Genomic DNA, 18642 nt, shown 5'->3' with positions numbered 1-18642 from the left:
GGTGCGTAAAAATATTAAACAATAATTAAAAGTTTTTACTAATCTTGTTTTTCTATTTTAGCCTTTTACTTGACCTCCCGGAAGTGTGACGTCATTGCCAACTGATTGAGGTGACGTTCTTCAGAGTGCCTGGGTGAATTTTATGTCGTCTTTTGGGGATAATATTTGTCAAAATTCATAGCTTAAAATAGTTATAGTAAAGTGAGTGGTGATTTAAATATATAAAATATAATTTCAAAATATTTTAAACGTTTGTTCATTCAGTTAGCGAAAACAGAGTCCCTGTAATGTAGAAAATACTAAATCTATTTGACATATTCTGTCGATGGGATTTGCATTACCTCTTCTGCCGTGTTACCATAAAATTGAATTTAAACAAATTACGCTGTTGTAAATCTATTTTCAAGAACGCGCACAATCGATTTAATATGTAAGCAGAGGTGTGCGATACATTTGGAAAATATTGACATTTAAGTGCTCGCAATTGCAAGTCATTCAGTACTGACGTTTTAAAATATTTTCTTTGTGAAGTCTAAAATTGTGTATATTTTTAATTTCAGTTCACACTTAGCAAAATGTTCATTTGGGATTGGTTTACTGGAGTATTAGGATATTTAGGTGAGTTGATTAATTACTATCTAACATTATATAAATGATACATTTCAGAAGGCTATGTGAGACTTTTTAAAGGTTGAATATTCAAGTGTCAAAACCTCTTTTTTTGAACCTTGACCTGTTGTGTTCTCAATAATTAATACGTTATTCGTATTAAATTGATATAAATTTTCTTTGTGTCTGTTATCCATGCCATGTTGATTATTACAAATATTTCTCTTACATAGCAAAACATTTTTGGCAGGTACCCCCTAATTAAATTGGTCAACATTTTATATTATATAGTATATTACAATATAATGTAAGTAGTTATTATTTTAAACAATTAATATTCAATTTATTAGAACCAAAAGAAATATTTTTACAGTGGATTGCAATAAAATACATTTTCAAAATTTAATAAAATCGACCATAGATCAAGCGACTAGTCAAATTAAGATATTATCTTTTGATGATTTGTCTATTGTTTTTAAACCATGGATTAATATTGTAAACTCCATGAAAAATGGATTAAGTATACCTAATATTGTCATTTTAAAATGTAAAATTTAAACATAGTCTTAGAGACATTTAAGTAATTAAAGAAAATAAAACAATATAAGTACTTAAGTAATAACAATTAGAATTGGTTTCATCCACCTACAAAGCCACGAAAACACAGCTAACTACCCTCGAGTGTAGGTACACATTGTGTTGCAAGTCAGCCACACTCGACTACATGCCACCATATGTTGCAAAATTTCAGTGGTTGCTTGCTTTCCATGTGGGCCGCTCCTTAGACGGATATTGCCAACTGATTGCGTGTCTCCTGATTGGATATTGTCAACAATCAGATGCCAACGTCTTTCTAAACCGGTCCTAGTTGTTTTTCGAATACGACTTCAATATTCTGACCAACCTAAATTAATTTACGTAGATTAAAATGAAAGAGGGATTAGTAGTAAACAGGCGGGAGGGCTTACAATAAAGTACGAAATTAAGGACATGATCATGTGTCGGCCAGAATAAGTATAGATGTCTCATTGTATATCGACGGATTAGTAGACATATATATTGATTCATCATAATTAATGTAATTTTTAAATGACACGATGGCCAAGGGGCTTAAGGTGATACATCAGTGAAACGGCAAATAATTTTCAACTATAGGTGCGATGAAATTTTGGACTCGCTGCCATTCGGAGAGAGAACGTCGAGCTGGGAACACGTCAATTTGTTTCGTGATGGCGACGAGGGTATTAATTCTTAAATCTTGTAAAGATGACTAAAAACATTACCCATTTACTTTAAAAAGAAAACATGTGAATGAATATATTATTATTGTTACTAATAGAACAATAAACAGAACATTAAATGGACGCATTTTGGATTTATATGACAAATTATATTTCGTTTGGCATGCGTCATTTGCACCCGCGACCCGCAATCTGTACATCGCTTAGCCACGATCTTTTTAGACCGTGCCTCAACTGAGGTATAGCCTTAAGCATTGGCCTATGACGTGGGTCCCAGGTTCGAATCCTGGGTCTGGCAAATACACATATTGTCTTTCTTTTCGTGTTTAAGTCAGAGTATGGACCTAATAGATTGAGCAAGTGGCCAACATCCATTTCTCTGTGGATTACCGTATGATCTTAGGATCGGACATGTTAAAAAAAATATCTTTAAATTGGCTTATTCTCTAAAATCTAAACTTTGTCACATTGAAGGTTTTAACAACTTAATGACGATAATTATCTTATTTTAGTCATAGATTCTATCTAAGTATGTGGTTTGAGTCATATTCTGATATAACCGCAATAAAAACTGTTTTAAGAAATACTTAGTCATAAATTTAATAATGATATATATTTTAATCAATTTTTTTTATAATATATTTATTATTTAATAGAAAAATCATAGATTTTTCCATGTTTTTATCACATAGGATTAATTCTATTTGCACTGTGTTGAATACGTTGAATCATAATATGTGAACATGCTGTATTCACATAAGATTATTTGAAGGATTATTTTAAAGATTATTTTATACTTCAGCTGAGGCATGGTCTAAAAAGATCGTGACTACGCGACGCGCAGATATTGCAAACGACGCGTGCAAAACAAAACATAATTTGTCATAAAAACTCAACATGCGTCCATTTAATGTTATGTTTATTGTTATATTAAGTAATAATAATAATATATTCATTAACATGTTTTCTTTTTCGAGTAAATACGTAACGTTTTTTAGTCATCTTTACACGATTTAAGAATATATTCCTCCGACGCCATCACAAAACAAGTTGACGTGCTTACAGCTCGACTATCGCTCTCCGATTGGCAACAAATCCGAAATTTTGTCCTGCCTATTGTTGAAAATTATTTGCCGTTTCACTGAAGTATGCTTTTAATACAGATCTATTGCAGCGGACACTCACATAGGATTAAGTATGGTGCATGATTTTGGATGCTCTCATCTAGTATATTAATTTAATAATGGTGGTGATTTTCTTTTTTTATTTGGTCTTTCCACAAATTATATAACACAGATGGTAGAGAGAAAAAAATGCGCATTAAGTGGTATCAATAATTCATTTTTGTCAAAATCACCACATAGGAGATATTTAATATACAGGGACGATGTATTGCTTATCTGTTAATACGTATTGCAGTCCAATAAGTGTGCTTAAACGTGAAAGATGTGAATAAATTTAATATATTTTAAAATATACCAATATATCTATCATTTGGAATGTGTTTCTTTTTAAAAAAGATTAATGTGACAATAAAGCTTGTTTTCCAGCCCAATAAAATTGCAATTTCGATTGTTTATAATACGAGGTACCATTTTGTTGAATCTTGTCATTTGTGGAGTGTAAATTTATTAGGTCTTGCTTCTTGGTTCTATTTAAGGCCAGTCAAAGCGCAAAGGAAGATATGTGATCCTGGGCTTGCAGCAATCTGGAAAAACGTCACTGCTTCGGTTACTTGTGGACGAAAATCTCATTGAGCCGTTGTCTGCTTCAAATTTCGATGGAAATGATGAATTAAAATTCCCCCCCTGTGATAGTGAGTGTTGAAATTTGCCATCTGAATGTTGCCATGGTTTAATTAATCTAACCGCATGCTTTGTTTTGCTTAGGCCTGTGGAAGAAATCGGGAAAATTGCTGTTCCTAGGACTGGATAATGCCGGTAAAACAACACTTCTACACATGTTAAAAGATGACAGGCTTGCTCAGCACGTGCCGACACTTCACCCTAGTAAGATTAATTTCTAATTCTATTATTTTGCTTTCATTTAACAGTGTTGTAATAACGTATAATTTAGTAACTAAATATGCTGCCTTACTAAAATTTAAAAAACGTCTACTGACAATAGATATAAAATATATTGATATACAGGCGAACTTGGTTATTACAATCACGGAAATAGCTAAATCTCGAATGTAATGAAGAATCATTCGTTGACTTTTTAGTTTATGATTTTCTCCATATTTACATTCACCTTTATACCGAGCTACTTCTCGGGTATACCGAGCAAAACTGTGTGTCGATCGTTTAAAAACAACATTTTCGACCCCAAGCAATAAAATCCGACCGGGTAGTTAACTAGACCGATACCGCCGGGACCGGATTACGTTTATGACACTAGTTAAGTGTCTAAGTAGGTACCTACCACTGCCGGCGGCTCAGTACTTCATTACAATACACAACTTCTTTTGTATTTTATGAAAGCCGTGCTTGTTTCGGGGATTTTTACGATGGTTTTCAGATTTTTTATGCTTATTTTTATGCGTAATGCTTATAACGAGCAAATTCAGTCGGTCCCATCTTCCTCGTAATAACCAAGTTCGACTGTATAATTAAGTAACTATGCTGCCGTAATAAAATTTAAAAAACGTCTACTGACAATAGATATAAAATATATTGATATATATTTTAGTGACTGTAGGTATATAAAATTACTCTTCCAAGTATCTTGTTTAACTTGTGAATCTGATTTTAATTAAAAATGAGATTTTTTATTAAATAGTGTACTTTTGTGAAAGATTTTCACACCAAATCAAATCTTCCAAGAACGTCGATCCAGTGTTGTATATGAAGACTACGCACATATACCTAGTGTCAGTCGCACGTAACCCTTGAAACGTATAGATATTTAGATGCAGCGATCGGCGAGCCGGTATAGGAATGACCAATTCGCTGGTGTTCCTATGCGTTCTGGCGTCTTCGACTCGGAGCCCGAGAAGCATACAACTTGTCGATTGCAACAGTAGATGTTTTTTCAAACTAAAAAGTCTCATTCGACCAATCTGCGGAGCTCCATTTGGCAATGTGTCTTTTGAGAATAACGATGACGTATTGACGTATTCGACACGTTGCAGACGAGGCGAGCTTAGATGTGAGAGCCGGCTAAAAATGTAGTAATTTGTTGTCCGTACAATGGTAAAATTTGCCCCGTGTATAGCAAGTTTTAATTTTTTTAGTTTTTTAAATTTTATTTGAAATGAAAATTTGGTTAGATTTATTTGTTGTCTCTGGAAAAATAAGTTTTTTTCAATTTCTGTGGTTTACAAGATAAAACTCATTAAGTTCAATAGTTTAACATTACACTTATTGCGTTTTACCTCTGATAAGTTACAATATTGAAACATTGTAAGTTTTAAAAGCTGTAATGGTTAATAAGAAGCTTTTTTATTGCTGTTAAAACATATCAAACTAATTAGCTGTATTTATCTTTTTGGTGCCTGGCGTGAAATGACATAATAATAATTGCATGTAACGCTTTCGGGTGAAACGATGTTCACCAAAAATTTATCTAACCACTCACTCAATAATTATGTTTGTGTGTAGACAGGGGCTCAATTTTTGAAATAAGCTGTACCTACCATAAGAGATATCACCCTGCTTAAATGCGAGATAGCTTAAAAAGTAATTATTGGTATCCGATAATAGCTTGAAAATACGGTGCACGCATTTCTGATTGCGTAAGATTTTCCATTATATTTTAGTTTGTGGACTGGACTCCATGACAGCTAAAGTTAAATGTAAACAAGAAAATAACGTAAGATGTGGTAATGACATTAGCATATTTTATCACAGTGACTATAGTAGCATTATTAAAATGATTTATTCTTAAAGTAGGTAACTAATTAATCCTTAAAGACGCTACTTACGTCAATTATGTGCGTAATAATTATGATATTACAATGCTAAAAACGGGAATGTAACCAAACTTCTGATTTTACAAACATAATATCAATATAATATGTATGTACTGAGACCGAGAAGAATGGAGGCATGTGTATCCGGGTAGACCCTCCATCCCGCATCGTTTCATGTTGGGAAGAATGTGTGACGTCATAGGGCATAATTACAGATAACATGTATTTTTGACTTATTATCCTGCACAGGACAGCAATTTATTCGGGATAACACATAGAAAAACAATGATAGTTTACAATTGAGGTTACATCAAAGATCTTTAGATTGAGCACGTTATTTTTACGGTCCTATTACCGCGTCACCGCTAATTTATTCGGCGCCGGCATTTTAAAAGTGGGTTCGTTCTTGTCACATTTCACAATATTCACTGGAGAACTTTTATTTTTTTCACGACCCTGCGTTCACACATGATTTATCCCTGGGCTGGGTGGCACTGCATGGGTCGATACCGGTAGGCGGATTCCACATGGGCGGTCGGCGGCAATGGGCGCGAAGCTCGCGGCGGGTTCTGGGGTCACGGTAGGCGGCAAAGGGGCGCGAAGCACGTGGCACGTCTCGGTAGGCGGCGAGGAACTGGATGGTCGGCAGGGCGTAATATCAGAGGCGCGCAGGAATAAAAATTCCGCACCTCGGCGTCGCTAAGAGATGACACACGCGTGGCCGACAAGATGGCGTCACAGCGCTCTCGGCGATCGTTTTGTCGCTGCGCGGGCGCAGCCCGCAGCCCGCGGCGGTTGGGACGAGAAGGGCTGTCCGGATAGAGTAGGCGCATCTTTCGTCCGCGTGCAGATATCCGGCCTCTCTTTCTAATCGCCATTTTTCGGGCCTGCCACCCGTAGTGTCGATTCTGGGTCACGTATCCATTACTGGCCATCATATTATATTTAAATTGTTCGTAATAATTATTTAATGAAGTTTGCCGAAGTAGTTGTGCTTGTTTTATGTAAGGTTCCTGATAGGGGATCGGCGGCGTCCCTTTGCGAGGGAATTGTCTCTGGTAACAGTACGTACGTACATATATGATAAATTCTTAAATAAAAATTTGAATATATAAAATGATATTTAAAAGAGAAATAACACCATTTTATTAATAACTAAGTATTGTGATATGGATTGACGTATCAGCATTGGTAGCTGTCAAAAAAAGTATGATGGCCGGCCACCTGCAACAAAGTAGTGCCTCTAGTGGTGAAGCGGCGAATTCAATAACCTCCGCTGCTTTTAGTTGCAGTTGTACAAATTGAAGCACACGTAAACCTTTCTCATACAAAACTGAAGCAAAGTGATTTTCTTTTATAGTAGGTACATTTCGATTATTTCAAATTTAAATTCTTAGATATTGTATCATTATTTGTGTGCGGCTTAAGCGTCGGCCTAGTGTGAGTCAGAGTATGGACCTAATAGGTTGAGCAAGTGGCTGACATCCATTTCTCGTTAAAACAAAATCTGTTAGTACAAACGTCCACTCTGTGGAGGCACATAATATTGTGATCTTATTAGGATCGGACAAGGTCGAAACAAATTTATGTCATTAGAAATAATCAATGCCAAAAATTTCAAAATAGATTATTGAAATTGAAACTCTGAAATTGTTACATGGCTTCGAATCCCACATCTGGTGAAAATCACTTTTATTTCAATACAGATATAGAGCAATGAACCAACCAATCGATGACCGAGTGGCTTACTTGTCAGCTTATCATGTCGTGGGTCCCAGGTTCGAATCCTGGGTCTGGCAAATACGCATATTGTGTATGGAGTCAGAGTATGGACTTAATAGGTTGAGCAGGTGGCTAACATCCATTTCTTGTGAAAACAAAATTCTGTTAAGGCCATGCATTAGTTGAGGCACGGTCTAAAAAGATCGTTGCTAGGCGATGCGCGGGTCGCGGGTGCAAATGACGCCTGTCAAACGAAATATTATTTGTCATATAAATCCAACATACGTCCATTTTATGTTCTGTTTATTGTTCTATTAGTAACAATAATAATATATTCATTGACATGTTTTCTTTTTAAAGTAAATGGGTAACGTTTTTAGTCATCTTTACACGATTTTAGAATTAATTGACCCGTCACCATCAAGCAGCAAAGTGACGTGTTTCTGGCTCGACATTCTCTCACTGAATGGTAGCGAGTCCAAAATTTCGTCGCGCCTACAGTTGAAAATTATTTGGCGTTTCACTGATGCGTCACCTTAATACAAACCCCACTGTGGAGGCCCATATGATCCTATTAGGATCAGACATGGTCAAAACAATGAACCAATTATTTTGGTGAGTCGCCATTCTTTGTGATCATAGTCTGTTAATATAACCTCCACTCCGTGAAGGCTCATGTGCTCAGCTTCAGAGCGAAAATGGTGATTATTATATTTTTATATTGCTGCGATCATGTCGATTCATGTCAGAAATAGTACATACCTATAATTTTCTTCAAATAATTCCTATTTGCATGCTTGGCTTGCCATGAAACTGTAATTCTTATCATAGGAATATATAATAAATGTACCTAACTAATTATTTAAATTTACTTATATATTATTATTTATATGAAAGTATTACTGAAGGACACCTACTTACACAGCTGATAAAGATTATTATTGCTGACATTTACAAGATTTAATATCTGTTTTTGTTTATATGTCTATTATAATTTAATTATAATATTGACATATCCTAGAATGATTGATATTATAATTAATATATTATGATATAAAATTAACACAATCGCTATGGACCTTTTAATTACTTTTTAATTACCGTATTTAAATAACATGCTAATTGGATCGGTCGGCCGCTTAACGGGGACACGGCAGCCGTGTTATCCGCGTTGAATGGGTTAATGTACAAAATAACACGTACTTGCACAAAATATTTGGCCACAATTTTGATGTCGCATCATGCTGATTGTATGCTATGTAAATGTGCTCAATAGGCGTGACCCTTTGTTAAACTTTAGTGAAAACTTTGGTAAAATGCAAAAAATCGTTGAGTTTCACTTGACATTGAGCTACTTTACAAGCTGCTTGTCGGCGAGTTTAAAAGCGGGCGAATCAGCTAGTGCGATTGTGATGATGACACACAAAACTTTCCACCAGCTCAGAAGCCAACAACCTAGCTAGTTGAAACCGTCATTTTTTGTACTATTTTGACAGGACGTATTGAGTAGTTCGTTTTTTTACCGGGAGGTCGCCACTATCGCTCTACAGCGCAGACGCATATCGGCCGTGATAAAAAGGCACATGTTTACTTCTGTTGACTGTACTCTGCCGCATACAAAATTTAGACAAATGGGCAACTTACTATGTATTTTAAACAAAGTTAGTAAGTACATATTAATATGAATTTCCTTTGTTAAAAACCTTTTATTGTGTCACAGTTAATGTGTAATGTTACCACACAATGATTCCAGAAGTGAAAGTAACCCTGGAGGTTAAGTGAAATTGAATCTCATTAGGCACTATTTCTTGTTACGCTACCGAAAATTACATATTATTATATACTTACAGAAACAATTATAACAATTTAAATAAAACTAATTTAACCAGTTGAAATTTATAATAATTTTTGTAGTAACCTAGACAAAATTACCATGAGCACATTTTTTGACATAAGCATGATGGAACAAATTGCATTATCTAAACGAGCCATTTGGAATATTATGTAATATTCATTGATGAAATTAAATTTGTGAAAGCATGCTGCATTTGCAATAAAAATTGTAAATAACTGTACATTCGTAATTATAGTGCATTTATTTAAATAGAAAATTACGTGTGTATAACTTTTTTGTGCCAGAAATTAAATTATATCATTAATTCGTATTTTTGCCTTTGAGTTTAGTTTGATGTTTAATTTGTTGAAAAAACAAATGGTGTGTATATGTATTTCTGAGTGAGTGAATAATTCTACTTCAAGAAGATGGTACTGTTTGCTATAACGCTTAGTAAATTAAAATAGATTAAGTTTACTTAACCCCTTTTAGTAAATTAATACAAACAATATAATATTAAATAAAATAAAAGAATATTTGATGGCCCCGATAACAGGCGGACACAAAAAGCATAATAAAATCAAATATTAAATACAGTTATAAAGAATATATCAGAGAGGGATTAAATTATTAAAAGATTGTCTATGAAACATGGTAAACCTGTATTGCAAGTTGAAGCATAAGGAAAGGTTGTTGGCGATTCGTTCAGCATGTGAATTTGAGCAAACTATAATATCTTGGTTATGTTATGCAAGTGAGCGTTTTGTCCACTATGTGTGACTCTATGTACTACTGAACTAGAAAGATATTAAACATAAATAAGTACTATATTATTGTATAAACAGACTTTCAATGTCATACTAGCTACCCGGTACTACCCCCTATGAGAGCAAATGTTCGTGTAGCACCTACTGTTTGAGTTCATAATATAGTACTATTTATAAATATGTTAATAAAATTTAGCTTGCCCATTTCCACGTCAGTGTATAATACGAATGACAGCAAATGCTGCATTCATTAATTTTGAAAATCTTCTGTCATCGATAGTGTATTTAAAAAATGGAATGTGCGGTGTGAAATGTTACATATTATATATAAATACATCCCAAAATACTCCTAATGATTTTAATATAATATACGATCTGTATTGATTTATTGGTGTTTGTTTTTTTCAGCATCGGAAGAGCTCTCCATAGGCAATATGCGCTTTACCACATTCGACCTTGGGGGTCACACGCAGGCGAGGCGAGTGTGGCGGGACTACTTCCCAGCCGTGGACGCCATCGTGTTCCTGGTGGATGCGTGGGACCGAGCGCGCATGGCCGAATCCAAGGCCGAGCTGGACTCGCTCTTGACAGACGAGACATTGGCCAACTGTCCTGTGCTCATACTAGGTAACAAAATAGACAAGGCGGGGGCGACCAGCGAGGACGAGCTCAGAAACTTCTTCGCTCTTTACCAACAGACCACTGGAAAGGTGCGTACAATACCTCGCTTCTTATTTATCATTCATTATTATTAAGTAGTACTCACCGCATAATTAACAATATTACTACAGTTGTTAATAAGTTATTGTCAGGTCAGGTGGCGCTAGGCTGCCATAAAAGGGCAAATGATTTGTTACATTCACCTGTATGGTTTTTTAAAGTGCGTCATTTTTAGGGAAAAAATTCCTTTTCAAAAGGAATTAACCCTCACTTTTTTCAAAACAGGTTTTATTACGTTTTTCTTAGCTCGTATTCTTATTTGTCCGGTACAAATCTTGCAATCGATTTTTAACTAACTTCCCGCCTAGCTAGACATTTGAAACTTTTAGAATATATCAGAACACGATGCTAGTGCATTTTTTTAATACTTTTAACCATCTTTAAGTAGAATTGAATTCATTTTCAGTTAATTCTGTTTTGTATGAAAAGTTACTTCGACACCATTATTGGTTGTTAGTGGTCTGGGGTCCTAGCAACTAAATTATTAATATATACGTGCGTTACTATGGAAATCAATACGACATGTCAAAATGACATTTCAGTATTATTTCTATCTAGTACAAATTTTTTTGATCGTTTAAGCTAGTCAAGTCAAGTTTATATGATTCAACAGAAAATTTAAAAACCTTGTATACAAAAAGTTCTTTTTATCTTGTAATTATTTTATAATAACATCGAACACCTAAATACACTCTGTGTCCAAAGGATGTAAGCTGCAAATGCCGAATTATTATCTAAATTTACCTTATAATTTTATTAAAAAGAACGAAGTCAAGTGGGAAAAAAGACTTAACCATAATTTTTATTGGTTTTTCTTTAATTACCTTGTCACCTCCGAAAGGACGGGATGGGGGGGGGGTTTAGGTTGTGCTACTGTTTTGTGCATCTTGTAAAATTTTATTTGTGTGGGTTAAGTCCTTTTTCCTTTCAATAGTTGAATTATGTTCTGCTTTAATAGTTAATCTCCAAACTCTTGGCCCCTTTCTCAAAAGAAATATCGGAGCCCTTCTTGTATCATAATAAATCAAAACTAATTATCTGGATAGTTTTATTGTATGTATAAAATATAATTACTCCACAAAATTACAATGGATGTTAAAAATAATTTTGTATTTACATAGGTATAAAAATATTTCAATCGATTGTTCGGTGAGATCAACAAGGTCTTGTATATATTAGCGCGTTGTATACTTGCGGAGTATGTTATTATGTAGGTATAATTATTATTGTAACACCTCAATTAAAATAATCACTACTGATCCCAAAATATTCGCAACGATACATCCTCTGCTACTGTTCAAATGCTGTGGCAGAGGTGGGTAGAGTGAAAAATTATTGGGAACATCTGGTCTAATGGTTCCTTGAAGTCCTATTGAAGTTAATGACTGAAAATCCCACTGCGTTAATCCATCACGCGTATGTAGTTTATTTTTTTTTTCAATATATTTATTAGTTTGAGGTTTTAAAACATACATTCACACATACAAGCGGCTCTTGAGTTTAAGAACGTTCTACTTTCGCACAATTCGCTCTCATAGATTTTTTAAAATTTAGAGTTTTGTTGATACTGCAAAAACTGTGCGCTTCCATGCAGTCGCTCCTCTCTCCTCCACTCCCTGTCACCTTCTCACATATGTTAAAGGGTTGTATTCAAATATCTCTTGACAAGTTCATAAAGAAAACACCTCATTGCTAATCACTCTACTTTCAAATACATTTTCAGGAACGAATTATGTGCAAAAGTCTAGGGCCGCCTGTATCTAATGCAGTATTCACAATCCAAATTAGGATGGCATATATCGATACCCCATTTCAATAAGGAAACAACTCAAAATTTAAAGGTTTTGAGTTAATAATGCCATTCGATGTAGAAAGGTCTTTTCATTATAATTTAGCAAGAGTTAAACCAAAGAAATTTCTTCAATGTGTCATAAAATCGAATAACTCTTTCTGCAGCTCTATTCTTAAAAGTTATCACTTTAGCACATTTCCGTTATTATCATTAGTCAAAATTAGCACGTTACGAATTATTTACACTAAACGTGATAAAACGGTTACCGATGGTTATCTTTAATTTTTGATAGACCTTTCGGTCAAATTCGGATATGTTCATACGGCTGAACCCAAGGGGATAAGACCGAACACGAGCGGATAAAGCCGAACTATCCCCGAACCACAGCCGACTCTATTACTATACTAAATGCTGGCCGAGCACAAGAATTTTGTATTGATGTATCAACATAACCTACAATTTTATTAGTCACATCATATGGTTTTGGTTCCCCAACGTCGAAGTGCGCGAAGTTTTTTCAATAAACATTAAACTTTTAAACCTCAAACAGTCAACATAGGTAACCTACAATTTTGCCAGTCATATCAGCTGGACACTGAGATGTTGACGTAATTATTTTTCGAAACATCTTGCATCTCAATAATATGTAAAGTTGACGTACTGTCTCGTTCTCACGCCTGACAGAGGCGCAGTTAAAAGTTATCACCTTTTAACAATTCAGACAGTTAACTTTTTTACATAATTAACCGCTGGAATACATAAAGTGATATATTTATCACGATTAGCTCTTTTGCGATGTTAAGTAATATGTCAGAATAAGCCTTCTGAGATTAATCAGTGATTCCGTTATATACTAAAATTTATTGGTTAATTCCTTATTAAACTGGACAATTTCATTGTCTATTGCTGAATTCCACTTTAACTAAATATAAAATTTTTCATCAAATCAATGTACGGTAGGAATAAAGGGCTGATCATCACAGAGGGTTTGTAATGCTCCTATGATTACATGCTGATATTACTGTTAATTTTATGGAACTATAAATATAAATGTCAATCAAAATAAAAATGCATGTAATTTATATACATGAATGAATTGCCTAATTAAAGTTTTATTGGTTTATTGTGATGAATTGCATCTACTGAAAAATGATACAAATTTTTAATACAATTCTTACGCCAAAATATCTGCACAGGTCAGCTTTATAGTTAAGAAATGAAATAGTAAACCGTGTGAGGTGAAACAAAGAATGCTCAACACTTGACTGGATTTTTATTGATTTTTTCTGATGTTGCAGAGTAAAGTGTCTCGGGCAGAGCTGCCGGGCCGTCCTCTGGAGCTGTTCATGTGCTCAGTGCTGAAGAGGCAGGGTTACGGAGAGGGCTTCCGCTGGCTAGCTCAGTACATTGACTGAAAACGCCCACTTACACCAACCATATAAATTAAAATAAACATTTTTATTGTAAGAGACTTAAACAAAACTTGGGCCGCTTAGCCGGAGAGAGCAGCTAAGTGCAGTCGGAAAACCGAACACCATCTTAAGTGACAAACGAGTGTTATATGATAATTTCTACTCATCTTGCGAGCAATCGCAGGTCGCATTGGAAGTCGATCCGAATAGAAAAGTTACAAATTATTTTATTTTTCATTACTTTGAATGAATTTTTTATACAAACGCCGCGCGTAGTCGAAGTCTTACTCATTTGAATATTAACTGTAAGTGTATTTTTTACCGTCGACGAACGTCTCGAAGATAATCCACTGTTCGCTTTTTTCGGTACAGTAAAAATTATTTAACGTTTTTTTTAATAACCATTTTTACATGGTTCGGTGTGGTTACGTTGTGTACATGCTATTTTAACTTATAAACTTTTTGGGGAGAACATTGTTTTTTACGGATGAAAATATTGTCAACAGAAAATAAATGTGCATTGATTGTTGCTTAACAGTTTGTTTTATTGCATTTTTAACCTTTTCATAAATGGACATTGTCAAACATTTGTACAAAAATATATGTATGTATATTGGTATATATGTATCAAAATATAACATGATTTATTCGTCACCGGACAATATGGCAGCTATGGAAAATTTTGTCTACGTTACATTCGTCATCATTGTATTCATACCCAGAACAAATAAATTAATAGAGTGATAATTTACATACAAAATAATATGGTGAAATATTCCTTCATGTTAGAAACTGAGGTCCATAATCAATAATTAATGACTGCAAAATTAATAATTTTGAGATATATTATGTACATACAAAGTTTTATGAGATCTTGTTTCGTCAATCCAAAACTATTCAAAATAATGATGATATTATATCGTCTCTGTCGCCGGCAGGTTCACCACTATCGTTCTACTGCGCAGGGGGAGATCGAAAAAATTCAGAAGCTTCCAAACTTTTTTGATTCATGCATGCAAGCCTGCAATTGCAGGATAATACATTTTTACCATGTTTTATGAAAGGCAAGTTCAGTTTGACTAAGTGCACTGTAGCGCAGGGGGAGATCGAAAAAATTCCTGTCGCATGAAAATTCAGAAGCTTCCAAACTTTTTCGATTCATGCATGCAAACCTGCAATTGCAGGATAATACATTTTTACCATCTTTTATGAAAGGCAAGTTCAGTTTGACTAAGTGCACTGTATGTAAAAACATATAACATATACAAACATAACGTCTCTATTCTGGCAGAACACACTAACTGGAGAATACTAGTTTTGAGTAATTTGACTTTGAAGTTGTTAAAATGTTTGAAATGGTCTATCATGTAAGTTTATTAAGTAATCGTAAAAAGGATGACTTTAAAATAAATATTAAGAAGGTTTCCAGACGGTAGAGTTTGAAATAAGGAATATTTTGGTATAACTAACTCAATATGTCATTTTTTCGAATTAGTGTCTTCTGCCAGAACAGTGACGATATTTATATATTTTACAATAATTATAGTGTTACCATCTTTCTTAAAGATAATTAAGTACAGTACAAAATCTCATAATGATATAGAAATTATAGTACAATACTATAATCCTAATGTAGTACGGTTGTCAGTTTGAAATATGAATTATTATTTAACATGGCAATCGTTGGGTGTGATAATATAATTTTACCAACCCCGTCACCTAAAATCTGACTTCATTTTCTTGGAGTGTAAAAGTCACGAAGAAGCACTCTATTAATTAAGTTTGTCTGTGCGTTCACATTAATATAGTATCGTTATGAGATTTAAAATTTCAATTCTTCGCCTTCCGGTAGTTTCTTAAAATAACTCTCGATGTACTTGTCGGTGACATCGGGAAGCGTCTGCGGATCCCATTTTGGATTGTTATCCTTATCAACTAGTAAGGCTCTGACACCTGTGAACAATAAAAAAAAAATGCATAATTTGTAATAGTATTTTATATCATAACTGTGACTATTTGGATCTCACATCACACCTTTTCTTTCATTTAGGAAAGCAGAATTTCTGAATAATTAACTCTTAACCCTTTCTAAGCGTTACGAATCCCGACTTAGTACAACAGTGCGCGTTGTTATTTCAAGCATCAATAAATCGTAATAAATGTCAGTCAAACATACACAAATAGAGTAGTAAAAAATCGGAGTCAAGTTCAAAAATGATTATGACAGAACCTAAAATTTTATGTGACTCTAAAAATAAACATTCGTCGCCTAAAACTGATAAGAAATCACGAACAAGATTTCTTCATTGAAAAAATGCCGGCTTACTCGAGCGGCGCCATGACACTTACGAAATGGTGCTGGACTAATGCGTCGATGACAGATTAACAAGTGTAAGAACAGTTCAGTATTATAGTCTACGGCTACGATTTCGACAAATATGTCATACACATAATGAATAATAATATGGTTTATGACTTTTATGAGCATTTTTGTTGAGTGTGTTAAAAAAATATCAGTCATAAATAGCTCATTTTTATAGCATCCAGGACATCTCAAACTGTGTAACTTTTATTTGAACTCCCATACACATTGCAGCACTGCAGGTCGAGTATAAATAAATCATCCTTGAGAACTACTGGCTATTTGAGAGTAATGTACTTACCACCAGTGCCTGGTTTGTACCTACCATTGACTCCGAACTGAATGGAATCGAATGACACATAGTTTATAACAAAACGGTTTATTTTTCGAATACCTATTAGGCTATTACAATTCGTAAAATATTAAATTTCAAACACTTTTTGCACTTCTAAATGCTTTATAGTCACCACAATTTTATTTTCAAGTTCATTTGTTTTTTTTTTTATTATATTACTTCAATAACCTGTGGGTCTATTCTATACTTATCGAACACTAAAGTGATAAATAGTATCAAACTTAGGGTAGGTTTGTATCAAAATATTAGCACTTATTGTAACAATTACACGAAGTTGGTTTTTATTGTTGCAATAAGTGCGATATTTCAACAGCAGCAAGATAGGTGCTGTTAAAATATAGCACTTATTGCAACAATAAAAACCAACTTCGTGTAATTGTTACAATAAGTGCTAACATTTTGATACAAACCTACCCTAAGTATGATAATATTTATTACTTTATCACTTTAGCGGTCGATAAGTATAGAATAGACCCACTGGTACTAGAATAGGTAATCTCTTATTTTATTATAATGACATGATAGTAAGTAACTCGAGTTATTTTCGACTATAAATATAAGAAGAATTCTCCATAAAAAAAAATAGTAGTCATGAATCAAACCCTTTTGAATAGTGTTACGAAAAAAATAATTCTCAAGTGTCTGTCTCACACCAGCAGACGATGATTTGCCGCGCAGTGTATAAAAATTCAGTAGCGCGGGACCTGGTGTAGCGTAATACGACAATTTCCGCATTTATGCGGGAACGGGCATCTGATTGTTCGTGTCTTTTCTTTATAAATGGCTGATAACTAGGGTAAATAAATAATTTTTGTCTGTTTCACCTAATTCTATAACCAGAAAATAGTATTTAAAAATGTTAATCAATGATAAACAAAGAGACATATTGAATCGCGGACTCCTAGGTATATTTAAATGACACCTTGTTCAAATTATTTTCCGAAACTATTTACTCGCGGATAATATAATAGCAGATAGGCGAATGAATGCAATCTCCAAAAGCATTCCTTTTGTAAAAATATTTTGTAAATTCACTTTGATCAATGTAAATTTCGAATATTCTATTTAACAGTTTACGCACCAAATAGTTTTTCAATCATTAAAAAACAATATAACTTATTATATCGCAAACTCGTATCGTTACAAACACGTCAGTCAAATGTCTTCGACGCACATGCACTAAGAAGCGATAAGACACTATATACGCGGAAAATTTGAATTGGCCCGATGACTGATATTTTTTTATTCAAGACACGCTCCCGAAAAATATTTATTTAAATTAGATAGAACAAAAGTTTAGGCTATCCATTGACAGATGTCAAGAGAAGGATGATTTCTGAATAAATTAAATCAATGTTTGAATTATTCGCGCCTGGCCGAAAGGAGTACTAGGCAAACGAAAATCGAAATGACTTTAGTCAGCTGACGCGCGGATGACTCGCGCGTATAGGCTGACTAAAGTCAGTTGCCGCGTTAGAAAGGTTAAATGCATGATATTCTACTTTTTAATATAAAATAAGACGTGATGATAACGGGGGAAATAATTAAAACCGAAACTAAAGTTTGTACACATAGTACAGTATACATTTAAGGGTTAAAGAACGGTGATCTGGGGCCAAAGAAATGAAAACAATACATGGCTATGCGGACTTTGAAATAGTTTTGAAAAGAATTTTTTTTTCCCAATAAATGAATGTTATGTCTTGTCATGATTTTACCTTGATTAAATAAATGTTAATTGGCCACAGAGAAAGAGGTAATAAGGAAAATGAACTCGTGAGCAAGGTGAACATAGACAATAATAATTGAAGAGTGACATTCCAAACCGGCCTTAGTCCAAAATTACGAATTTTCATGTTTTGATGGAATCCGATAGAGTGTGCCGAGATCTATAGTCTCACTAAAACGTATATTT

At 34.1% G+C, this 18642-nt stretch overlaps 2 protein-coding genes across 3 annotated transcripts in view; one reads left to right on the top strand and one right to left on the bottom strand.

Moving 5' to 3' along the window:
* Positions 1 to 103: 103 nt before the first annotated feature.
* Positions 104 to 14545, top strand: Sar1 (Secretion-associated Ras-related 1). The gene is made up of 5 exons (XM_085949982.1): positions 104 to 201; positions 561 to 618; positions 3740 to 3859; positions 10495 to 10796; positions 13897 to 14545. The coding sequence occupies exons 2-5, from the start codon at positions 576 to 578 to the stop codon at positions 14011 to 14013; spliced, it is 582 nt and encodes a 193-aa protein (XP_085806108.1). The 5' UTR covers positions 104 to 201; positions 561 to 575; the 3' UTR covers positions 14014 to 14545.
* The window catches only part of Hibch (3-hydroxyisobutyryl-CoA hydrolase), a 16155-nt gene continuing 12047 nt past the window's right edge, over positions 14535 to 18642 (bottom strand). The window contains exons 5-6 of one of the 2 annotated variants that reach the window (XR_015070989.1): positions 15286 to 15963; positions 14535 to 14935 (exon numbers count right to left, since the gene is read on the bottom strand). Coding sequence is in view for 1 of the 2 variants with exons in the window: in XM_085949966.1 (XP_085806092.1) it covers positions 15833 to 15963 (131 nt within the window). In the remaining variant the exon portion in view is untranslated. Of the gene's footprint in view, positions 15964 to 18642 lie in introns of both variants that reach the window. The other variant, XM_085949966.1, reaches the window with a different exon arrangement.

The sequence above is a fragment of the Rhyacophila brunnea genome, unplaced genomic scaffold, assembly GCF_057557595.1.
Source record: "Rhyacophila brunnea isolate RB1 unplaced genomic scaffold, BYU_Rbru_1.0 scaffold_10, whole genome shotgun sequence".
NCBI classification, from domain to species: domain Eukaryota; kingdom Metazoa; phylum Arthropoda; class Insecta; order Trichoptera; family Rhyacophilidae; genus Rhyacophila; species Rhyacophila brunnea.
Note: the sequence above shows the minus strand (reverse complement) of the source record. Positions and strands in the feature narration are given on the sequence as shown.

What these genes read in the sequence shown, in the direction of transcription:
- Sar1 (XM_085949982.1), top strand. Translation starts at nt 576, where the DNA reads ATGTTCATTTGGGATTGGTTTACTGGAGTATTAGGATATTTAG. An exon ending in CGTGCCGACACTTCACCCTA is followed by an intron (nt 3,860 to 10,494) that starts GTAAGATTAATT and finishes TGTTTTTTTCAG; the next exon opens with CATCGGAAGAGCTCTCCATA. An exon ending in ACCAACAGACCACTGGAAAG is followed by an intron (nt 10,797 to 13,896) that starts GTGCGTACAATA and finishes CTGATGTTGCAG; the next exon opens with AGTAAAGTGTCTCGGGCAGA.